A 12,150-nucleotide genomic window follows, 5' to 3' on the forward strand; every position below is an offset into this window, starting at 1 on the left:
CCGGACCCCCAGGCGGAGCGACAGGTCTCAGGCCCCCAGGCGGAGCGACAGGTCTCAGGCCCCCAGGCGGAGCGACAGGTCTCAGGCCCCCAGGCGGAGCGACAGGTCTCAGGCCCCCAGGCGGAGCGACAGGTCTCGGGCCCCCAGGCGGAGCGACAGGTCTCGGGCCCCCAGGCGGAGCGGCGGGCACCGGGCCCCCAGGCGGAGCGGCGGGCGCCGGGCCCCCAGGCGGAGCGACAGGTCTCGGACCCCCAGGCGGAGCGGCGGGCGCCAGACCCCCAGGCGGAGCAACAGGCACCGGGTCACCAGGCACAACAGTGGGCTCCGAGTCAACTGGCATGACCGCTGGCACTGGGTCAGACAATGGATCGTCTGGCTCGACAGCGGGCACCGCGTCATCTGGCAAGGCAGTGGGCTCCGAGTCAACTGGCATGACCGCGGGCACTGGGTCAGACATTGGATCGTCTGGCTGGACAGCGGGCATCGGGTCACCAGGCATCAGGTCATTTGGCTCGACAGCGGGCACAGCGTCATCTGGCAAGGCAGTGGGCTCCGAGTCAACTGGTATGACTGCGGGCACTGGGTCAGACATTGGATCGTCTGGCTGGACAGCGGGTATCGGGTCACCAGGCATCAGGTCATTTGGCTCAACAGCGGGCACCGCGTCATCTGGCAAGACAGTGGGCACCAAGTCACCAGGCACGACAGTGGGCTCTGACTCAATTGGCACGACAGCGGGCACCGGGTCATCAGGTACCGGATTGTCTGGCTCGACAGCGGGCATCGGGTCACCAGGTATGACAGCGGGCACTGGGTCACCAGGCATCAGGTCATTTGGCTTGCCAGCGGGCACCGCGTCATCTGGCAAGGCAGTGGGCACCGGGTCACCAGGCATTGGATCGTCTGGCTCGACAGCGGGCATCGGGTCACCAGGTATGACAGCGGGCACTGGGTCACCAGGCATCAGGTCATTTGGCTCGCCAGCGGGCACCGCGTCATCTGGCAAGGCAGTGGGCACCGAGTCACCAGGTACGACAGCGGGCTCTGAGTCAATTGGCACGACAGCGGGCACTGCGTCATCTGGCAAGGCAGTGGGCTCCGAGTCAACTGGTATGACCGCGGGCACTGGGTCAGACATTGGATCGTCTGGCTGGACAGCGGGCATCGGGTCACCAGGCATCAGGCTGAGTAGAGGCATCAGGCTGAAGAGAGGCATCAGGCTGAAGAGAGGCATCAGGCTGAAGAGAGGCACCAGGCTGAACCACGGAAGGCAGGTTCTCAGACGGCAGGATCACTGGTTTGGATACTGGCAGGATGGTATTGGTTGGAAAGAATTTTTGCTTTTTTCTGGTTTTAACTACTGGAGCACTGCAAGTAAACGCAGGTCTGCAAACGAATGGAGCAGCTGGAGACAGAGAAGAGCTGGAGGATGGAACAGAGGAGGGAGCAGTTGCTACAGAGGGCTTTTTTACAGGGTTAAAGGCAGGATAGGTGCAGCGAGTGGGAACAGGGGACTGACATGCGGTAGATAGCAGGGCAGGAGGAGCTGTTGGGAATGCAGGAATAGAGCTTTGAGGAAATAGATTAGAAGCAGGACTGGGTTTTTGTAGGCTGACTGAGGCTGGGTGCAACAAGTCTGTCCATGTCTGCAGTATGGGTTGAACAAAGCTGAGCTTACACAAAGCCTGTCTGGTCAATGACTGCACTGCAGTAATGCAGCATAATGCTCCAAGAAGCAATCCACATCATCCTCTAATAACCATACCAGGGACTCTACCTGGTCGGCACTAAATGGTGGCAAAAATTCATCCCTGCATTCGGGGGTACCAGATGAAACCAACTCCGCACAAATCTGAATCAATGGCTGCACCTCAGAGAATTCTGTGCCCTGATCTACTAGAACATGAGCGAGCCGTATACATTCTAGCAGTTCATCCCGGGGATACTTTGATAAGTTTGATAAGCATACTCTCTGTCATCAAACACTAGCAGATATAAATACACAACCTCATCAAGATCCATCCTTCCCAGCAACAAGCCAAGATGGCTTCCCTGTGCAGCCACTTCTGGTCAGGATTGGCCTTGGTGTAATGTCAGGGCTCCCGGGTATGACCAGAGGTGTGTGACTGACGCAGGGAAACGCAGACTTCAGATATGGTATAAACAATATAATTTATTAACACTAACAATACAAACATAAACGCAGTGCAATACTAAAACATAACACAGTGCAAACAAACCAAACCAACCACCCACAGATGACAGTACATACAATGCAAGCGTCGTCAGGCAGGCCGGGTCAATATCAATCGTGCAGGTAGGTACAGGGGGAGCAAGCGGAGAATGGTCGGGGTCACAAGCCAGGTTCAACAGGTAGCGGGCAGCGTGGTACAGAGGGTCAGGCAGAGGAGAATGGTCAGACAAGCCAGGGATCAGGAGCAGGAGAATGGTCAGACAAAGCCAGGGATCAGAGCAGGGTCAGCAACGAATCAGACAGGAACAGGAACAGGAACAGGAACAGGGAGCAGGAACAGGATACAGGGCCCAGGAAAAACACACACCATGGCAGAGTCTGCAGGTCTGGCCATCCCTTAAATACACCAGTATAATCAGTTCCAGGTGTTTGACTGGCTGCAAGGTTGAGTCTCTGATTGCTGGGAGCACCCGCTGGCCAGCCCTGGTACTGCAGCTCATAAGGCAGGTGAGTCCCACCATTGCTGGCCAGTCCATTCCTGACAGTAGGCAATAAGATTTGTTGTACCAGAAATAGTTGTGATACATAGCAAAGTGCAATAGATCCAGAATGAAGCACCTTTGTATGTCTGGTAAGTGAATGTGGTTAGTCAAGTAGAAATCTGCGGACTCCATGCCATCTGCATGGTCAATGCTTGTATACAAGGAGCTGACGTCCGCTGTGACCAAGAACATACCAGGTGATATATTCACTGTTTTAATTTCATTCAGGACCTGTTTGGTTTTTCCTTAGAAATGAAGGTGTTTCAGCAACTAGTGGTTGCAAATGGAAATCGATGTATTCACCGATCCTTGATAATAACGACCCTATACCACTAATTATAGGTCGTCCCGGTGGATGTACCGGGTCTTTATGCACCTTCGGAAGGATATATAATATAGGAAGCTTAGGTGCCACCGGGCACAGAAAAGCCTTCTCTTTTTTATTTATAATCCCATTCTCAAATCCTTTCTTAATAATGGTTAAAAGTGATTTCTTGTACCCAAAAGAGGGTTACCAGGTAATAACCTATAGGTGGATTCATCCTCCAAGAGCCTACTCACCTCCCCCAAATAGTCAGCTTTACTTCAAATAACCACTCCGCCCCCCTTATCCGCCGGCCTGATCACAAGGTCCTTCTTTTCCAGGAGTGTTTTGATTGCTAACTTGTCATCCGAATTATCATATATTCGTTTGGTAGGCATTATTTCCAGATCCCTTAGGACTATCTCCTTAAAGACATTGATATAAGAATGTGATTGCGGTGGGGGGTTAAAAGTGGACGCATTCTTTAAATTGGAATGGACCACACTTAGAGGGTGATTGGTTCTCTACGCTGGGTCTATTAAAGAAGTATTTTTTAAGAGACAATTGTCTAATAAATTTGTGCACATCTACATATGTGTTGAACTTATTTAATCGTGTGGCAGGGGTATATTTCAACCCTTTATCAAGAAGGTTCAACTCTCCATTTGTAAGTGTAGCACCACTCAGGTTAAAAATGCCCTGACCTTTTAAACTCTCCTCTTTTTTGGGGTGTCCCCTCGTTCTCCTTCCTCCTCTCTTTCCCCTTCTGTATCTCTCCTTTTGCGTGGATGACCCATCCCTAAAAAAGGCTGCTTAGTTTGATTCTGCTGTTGAGGGTTCTGATGTACTGGTGGTTTAGCAGTGCCCCGCTGTGGAGAATTATTAGCAGATTTCTTATACCCCTGATGTTTAGGGTAATCAGGGTAATTAGGGTGGTTGCAAAGGTTCTGATTGTTATTATAGTGGTTCTGGTTGTTATTCGATCTATATCCCTGAGGGGGATAGTGCGACGGAGCTCCCATATTGGTATGATACTCCCTAGGACTGTACGGTGGATAGTACTCAGTGTGGTAATACTGGGGGTTCCCCATATTCCTCTGAGGGGTCTTTGGTGGAAAAGAATGTTGATAGTAATAATTCTCCTTGGGGTTGTTATTATTCTCCCTATATCCCCCCCCCCCCCGGTTAAGTGTGGAGGGATACTAGGGTAATAATCCCTAGACCCTATGTTTTCGTCTTGGAGGGGTGCAGCCCTGTTGGTTGAAGGGCCCCGTCTCCCTTGATTGGGACCTTTCTTTTTATTATTAGTATTTTTATTTGAAACCTGAACCCGAGGTATAGGATCCTGATCCGGAGGAAGTGTGTCCTTGATTTTTTGCCAATCAAAGACCACTTGGTCAGAATAGTCACTAAAGTCCCTCATAAACTTTTTCTTTTTCTTAATCTGTTGTTCCTTTTCTACCCCTTCAAGATGTAACTTTAGTTTGTCAGATTCCATTTTATATCTGTCATTCTCTTTAAAGGATACCAATTTGTCCCTAATAAGGTTGATCTCCCTGTCCAGACGGGTCAATTTCTTCCTTTTCCTAGTTACTAGGAATTTCAGAAGATCCAGTCCTGCATTATTGAAGAATTGGTACCATTCTAATAGATTAGTTTTGTCCTCAGTGTCTGGACGTACATCCCACCTCAAGGATCTAGATACCATTTGTTCTTTCAAATATTTATCCAAGAAAGAAATGTGCCACAATGTTTTGATCTCTGCTGTTGTGAGGTTTTTTAACTGGATGAATAACCCTTTTAGATCCCCAGTCTCCTGGTTCATAGTGTATATGTCCTCTGAGATACCAATTGTGGATAATCTAAAGTCAAAGATATCCCCCATCTTGAGAATGGATATCGACACGGTTATATAGACAAATATACGTATATGGATATACCAAATGTATATACAAAAAAAGAGCTGCTACGAGCTGAAATGTGATAAAGACAGACTATGGGATAAAGATAAAGCGAGCGCTCAAGAATCAGCTGCTGAAACACTCTGAGGAATCACTGGACCTTGTAACAAGAATAATATATATATAGTGCAGCGCTGTGATACTAATATAAAATATATGTGAATAAAAGTTCATATAGTCCTTTACACAATAAAAGTGATCGTGAACAAAGAGCATGTGAAGGTCTCTTCATCGTTTAGATGACTGGAATCAAATAGAAAAAATGCGCACTCACCGACCGCGCATTTTAAATGCGCATGTATGCAATATTATCCGGATGATCAGTCAGGTATGCAGATCAGCAAAACACATTGGTCATCCCCCTCAAGTAACGACATCAGCCTTGGGTACAGTGATATACCTCCAGGTCCAGAGAGCCCTCTTGCCCCAAGTGATAAGGTAGATTGAGATCCCTCTCCTGGTTACAGGTACCCCAAGAATTGGCTGCTGCAAATCTGGAACCCTCCAACAAGAGGGTCAAGAAAGGGAATGCCAATAGTGTAGTATGTTCAAAACTTTTATTGGGTCAATAGTAATACTAGCCAGGGTCACATGCATATAACAAATACCGTCAGCGATCAGGCGGACTGGCAAGTGAGGAAAATGAATAAATAAATAAATAATACATGCACTAACCCAGCAAAGGTAAAAAATGGAAGACCACCGGACCTCCTCGTGGTCCCAGTGGTCAGGAAGTCACACTCGCTACTGGCTCCTCCTGAGGCCTTTCGTGCTACGGCACTTCATCAGAGGGTGGACGCCACTAGCAGTGTGACAGGAAAGACTTCCTATTTAAATGCGGTTCGCGCATGCGCACAAATCCCGCTCTGTCGTTCAGAAGCAGAAACGAGGAACTGCGCATGCGCGAATAGCCGCCATTTTGCCGAGCATTGTCGATGCGCGGAAATGAACTGCGCATGCGCCACCCGATATCCGCCATTTTGCCATGGATTTTAAGCAGGGAGCTGTGTAAACTGACAGCCACTGCTGGAGAGATGTAAAACAGGCCACATAAGACTAGTGCCGATTACCCGGGGCTGATGACAGGACCGTGATTGATCGGATTGGAGTGATAATCATCCGATCTAACCTCCCCCCAGGGCAAGTGTCCAGGAACGTAAGCCACTATTTAAAGGAGAGGAGATATCCAAGTATATAGAGCCAATACTTGCAAAGTGCCCCAGGGACTATTTAACCCCCTAAATTCAATAATGCCGACAGGAACATGACAAACGTCACTCAAAAGAACTTCCAACTTTTGTTTGCTTATAACATTTAATTTGAAAATGCAAACCACATCTGTCCATCTTGTTCCTTAGATTTTTTTTTTCTATCACTACAGTGAAAAACAAATGTTGATTTGGCCCCATTAACTACTGGAACATTGAATAAACTTTCTTAAATCTAATTTTTTTGAATGAAAAGACACTTAGGGCTCAGTATGGGTAATATCAGAGACAGCCGTTGTAAGGAGAGGTCACTATAAGGAGAACTTTGACAGAAGGACACTAGGTGGTTGATTAAAAAATCTGGATATTGAAGTGCCACACTAATAGTTTGTGTGCAAAATGAGCTTTATTTCAAATATTAAATAGATAAAACAGCCAGTGGGGTACAACATCAGCCCCACCACCAAGGCTTCACAAAATATAGGGCTGACAATCTGGTGACTTAGATGTATCTAATGAATTAGAATGTTTTACCTGTGGACACGGCAACATGTCTTAATTCATTAGTTACATCTAAGTCACCAGATTAATTAATTCATCATTGCCCAATTGACTTTTGAAATAAACCTCATTTTGGACTCCAACTATTTGGTATGGCTTTCCAATCTTTAGATCAGGGTTTTGAATACAAAACTCCGGATGATTATAGTAACTTCCTCATTTGCAGAAGCTGCCTAATGGCCTTCAGGGACTACACCAACGTAACAGTGACATTAATTTGAACACAAAACCATCACCCATTTCCAGCCCCAGGTTTCATTGCCACCTGCCTAACTCAGTATTTGTAAATATCACACTAGATTCACACAACTTTCACCCATGATTAACAACATTTTCCACTTGAATCTCATTAGACTTGTGTGAAAGCTATGTGAATCTTTTGTGAAAACATTTATAAACAGATCCCTAAGAGTAGTTCCTCTTGTCTATTTTCTATCATGTAAATGTAATTGTGTATTCAATTCAGGTTTAAATAGGATAATGAAACATTTTGGAAAAAATATACAGCTTAGAAGTCCAGCGCTTGAGGCCAATATAGCGAATATCTCCACAGCCACCATGTATTTCCCTCTGGTGCTCAGATAGGCCGGGATCATGGTAATCCAGACACTGCAGAACACCAGCATGCTGAAGGTGATGTATTTGGCCTCATTAAAACTGTCCGGTAATGTCCTCACCATGAAAGCCAGAACAAAGCTTACAGATGCCAGAAACCCCATATAACCCAACACAGAGTAGAACCCGATAACTGACCCTTCATTACACTGAATGACGATCTTGTCCTGATAAGAGTGAGTGTCCATTTCCTTATAAGGGTGAGAAGAGGACATCCAAATGATACATATTATTACTTGAATGGATGAACACACGGATATTATGGAATTGGCCAGTTTGGTTCCAATCCATTTCCTCCAGTAGCTGCCAGGTTTGGTGGCTCTGAAAGCGATGTAAACAATGATTGTTTTAGCAAGAAGAGAGGAGACGGCTATGGAGAAGATGACTCCAAATGTCATGACACGGAGTATACAGGTGATATCCAGTGGCTGGCCAAGGAACAAGAACACACAGAGGAAACTCAACAAGATGGAGACAAGGAGAACAAAACTCAGATTTCTGTTATTAGCTTTGACGATGGGGGTGTTCCGATAGGTAATAAAAATCCCCTTTATTGCAACAGTCACAATGCAGAGTAACCCAGAAACTGTTAGGGATACTTTAGAAATGCCATCAGTGTAGGAAAGGAATTCAAGGAGTTTTGGAATACATCGATCCTTCTTCTCATTGGGCCATTCTTCCTCCGGGCATTTCATACAGTTCTCACTGTCTGCGAAGAGCAATAGATATAACACAGATTAATTCTTATTCTAATTAATTAAACAGCCATTTGTAGAGGAGCAGTGGGAATGTATTTTATACATACATGTACTGGTGTTTTTCAGTACTTGAAACTCGTGGATAAACCAATAAACTCAGTAAGGACCTCCTGCGCTACTAAGTATCATAAATGATAATTAAGAAGAGGGGGCTGATAACACCCAACCATATACCAAATTTATAATTTGCAGATTGTAAAAAGTATGGTGCAGCACTACCCTAAATATTGCCATATCTTATTATTATTATACAGTATTTATATAGCGCCAAAAAGTTTGCTCAGAGCTGTACATTGTAGTGGGGGACAGAACATGAGACAATACAGTAACAATACAATACACGAGGGGTTCGAGGGCCCTGCTCCTTGGAGCTTACAATCTAGGAGGGAGGGGGTAGTGGTACAGGAAGAAGGGGCAGTAGGGGATGGAGTGGTAGGAGTGGAGGAGATCGGCTGTTAGGTGAGGGCAGGATAGCCTTCCCTGAAGAGATGGGTTTTCAGGGTGCACCTAAAGGTGAAGAGGGTAGGTGACAGTCTGATGGATTGGGGTAGTAAGTTCTTATGTACTAGCTCATCCCAAAATACCAAATAATAATTCATAACGGTATTAAAACACAATATAACTCATATCAAACATATCTTAGTTGTGACTAATCATTATCCTCAGTGCATTCAGTGGATAAATATGCCACTCACTCACCAATTATGAAGTGAACTGATCCACTAGGGGATCCTTATTGAGACGGAAAAGTGAATAAATGTTGAAAAAATATAAAGAAACGCCAGTGAAAAAGATAAAAAAAAAGTCCTAATGGGACTGCAATAAAGTGAAAGATATTGATAAATATAATAAAAACAAAAAATAGTGAATCCCTAAATGTGGGATCAATTATCACTCTAACAATAATAGTGACCACAGAGGCTATAAATTTGCCAAATAAAAGTGAAAAATAGGTGAAAAACTCCGTGAATCCCTAAATATGGGATTAAATATCACACAGTAGTGACAAGTGCCGTGACTGAATGACAAAATTATGATAAAATATAAATATACATTATAAAAATATCACAAGAAATGTGCAGCCTACTTAACTATTCACAGCAGCCGGGTTCCTTCTCTCAGCTCTAACCCATTGTCCCTAGAGAAAGCCCCTCTCCCAGGATCCAATATACAATATATGTCCTCTCCCAGCATTCCACTTCCTCTTCCAGCCAGCTGGAACTTGTAATTCAGAAAGTATCAGTCCCTCTGCAAATCCAGCCTTCTGGACTACATACAGTTGCAAGAAAAAGTATGTGAACCCCTTGGGATTACGTGGAGTTTTGCATGAATTGGGCATAAAATGTGCTCTGAACGTCATCTAAGTCACAACAACAGAAGAACACAGTCTGCTGAACATAATACTACACAAACATTAGATGTTGCCATGGTTTAATTGCACATAACATGTAAACATTCACAGTGCAGGGAGGAAAAAGTATGTGAACCTTTGGACCTAATAACTGGTTGACCCTCCTTTGGCAGCAATAACCTCAACCAAACGTTTCCTGTAGTTGCAGATCAGACCTGCACAACGATCTGGAGTCATTTTGGACCACTCCTCTTCACAAAACTGTTTCAGTGTAGCAATATTCTTGGGATGTCTGGTGTGAATGGCTCTCTTAAGATCATGCCACAGCATTTCAATCGGGTTGAGGTCAGGACTCTGACTGGGCCACTCCAGAAGGCGTATTCTGTGCTGTTGCAGTCATTGTTTTGTTGAATTACTTGTATGCTTTGGGTCATTGTCCTGTTGCATCACCCATCCTCTGCGGAGATTCAGTTGGTGGACAGATGGTCGTACGTTTTCCTGCAAAATGTCTTGATAAACTCTGGAATTCATTTTCCCATCAATGACAACAATCCATCCAGGCCCTGAGGCAGCAAAGCAGCCCCAAACCATGATGCTCCCTCCGCCATGTTTTCAGTGGGGATGAGGTTTTGATGTTGGTGTGCTGTGCCTTTTTTTCTCCACACATAGTGTTGTGTGTTCTTCCCAAACAACTCAATCTTGGTTTCATCTGTCCACAGTATATTCTGCCAGTAGTGCTGTGGAACATCCAGGTGCTTTTTTGCAAACTTCAAACGTGCTGCAATATTCTTTTTGGACAGCAATGGCTTCCTCCATGGTGTCCTCCCGTGTACTCCATTCTTGTTTAATGTTTTCCTTATTGTAGATGTGTCAACAAAAATGTTAGCATGTGCCAGAGATTTCTGTAGGTCTTTAGCTGACACTCTGAGATTCTTCTTTACCTCATGCAGCATTCTGCGCTGTGCTCTTGCAGTCATTTTTACAGGACGACCACGCCTAGGGAGAGTAGCAACAGTGCAAAACTTTCTCCATTTGTAGACAGTCTGTCTTACCGTGGACACATGAACATCAAGACTTTTGGAGATACTTTTGTAACCCTTTCCAGCTTCATGCAAGTCAACAATTCTTGATGGTAGGTCTTCTGAGAGCTCTTTTCTGCGAGGCATGGTTCACATCAGACAGTGCTTCTTGAAACCAGTAAACCCAAAACAGGTGTGTGTTTTTTAAGGGCAGGACAGCTGTCAGCAACACATCCAATATCATCACACTGATTGGAGTCAAGGTTGGCTCACTCCTGGCTCCAATTAGCTCTGGGAGAAGTCATTAAGCTAGGGCCTCACATACTTTTTCCTCCCTGCACTGTGAATGTTTACATGTTATGTGCAATTAAACCATGGCAACATCTAATGTTTGTGTAGTATTATGTTCAGCAGACTGTGTTCTTCTATTGTTGTGACTTAGATGACGTTCAGAGCACATTTTATGCCCAATTCATGCAAAACTCCACGTAATCCCAAGGGGTTCACATACTTTTTCTTGCAACTGTATCCCACAATTCCCAGCTCTTTGTTGGGTTCTTAAATCTCTCTGTGCCTCTGAAAACAATTTCACCATCACAGCTGAAAACTAGAGGGAGCGCTAGCTCAACATAGTCCTTATTATGAATGTCTTGTGATTGTACAGGTAAGTAGGTATAGATTTTTGAATGCAATTCATTCATGAAGTCCACTTCTGGCCAACCTTCTCCAGACAGTAGATGGGTGTATCTGGGTACCTATGGTTTCCACCAGTTCTGTGCTGATGACACTTCTGGACATCTTCTGACATCTTCTGAACGGACGTAAGCATGATGTGTCTTTCATCTGCTGCATTAGATTAGCTTGGCCGACCATTACGTCTACAGTCCCCAACATTGCCCGCTTCTTTGTGCTTCTTCAAAAGAGCTGGATGAATTGCATTGAAGCTGGCTTGAAGCCAAAGGGTAATCACTAGTGATGGGCCGAACACCCTACCAAAAGTTAGACCACGAACTTCAACCAGGGCCAGTTTACTGAGAAGTATCTTACTTCATCTGAGTATGCGGTAAAATACTGGTCAGCTACTAAAATACGGCAGGAGTTATCTTATTAAGTCATGTGGTATTTTAGTAGTTAAACATACTTTAATGTTTCAGCTGTCAGAGGGGTTCCCCGCTGACAGCTGAATGTCAAAAGAATTGTTGGCATTGCCTGACAATTAAAAAAAAAATAGCATTGTGTCCTCCCTCCCATCCATACCAAGCCCATGTTTGTGAAAAAAATGGTGTGGGAATCCCCCCAAAATCCATACCAAACCCTTATCCGGGCATGCAGCCCAGCAGGTTAGGAAAGTGGGAGCAGCCAGCACCCTACCTCTTGAACCATACCAGGCTACATGCCCTCGACATGGGGGGTGCTTTACTAGCAGTGCTGATCCCTTCTCTGACAATTGCTGGTTATCGGCAGTATTTTCCTCATGCTGTGAAAGCGTCATGGAAAGTGCAACCAATAACCGGCAACTGCATTTACCGGTGATCTGCTGTGTCATTGGACACAGCTGATCACGTGGTAAAAGGCCGCTGTGATTGGCCTTTTACCACATCATGTAATCAGTTGCATCCGTAGGACACAGCTATCAT

The 12,150-nt window shown here is 45.2% G+C and overlaps 1 protein-coding gene across 1 annotated transcript in view; it reads right to left on the reverse strand.

Moving 5' to 3' along the window:
* Positions 1-5,571: 5,571 nt before the first annotated feature.
* LOC149445871 (vomeronasal type-2 receptor 26-like) overlaps positions 5,572-12,150 on the reverse strand; it is a 55,433-nt gene continuing 48,854 nt past the window's right edge. The window contains exon 6 of the mRNA XM_089653330.1: positions 5,572-8,094. Within this exon, the coding sequence (XP_089509456.1) occupies positions 7,196-8,094 (899 nt within the window). The 3' untranslated portion in view covers positions 5,572-7,195. The remainder of the gene's footprint in view (positions 8,095-12,150) is intronic.

This window comes from Staurois parvus, unplaced genomic scaffold (assembly GCF_062004578.1).
Source record: "Staurois parvus isolate SC_StPar_1 unplaced genomic scaffold, SC_StPar_1.0 ptg000706l, whole genome shotgun sequence".
Taxonomy (NCBI): Eukaryota; Metazoa; Chordata; class Amphibia; order Anura; family Ranidae; genus Staurois; species Staurois parvus.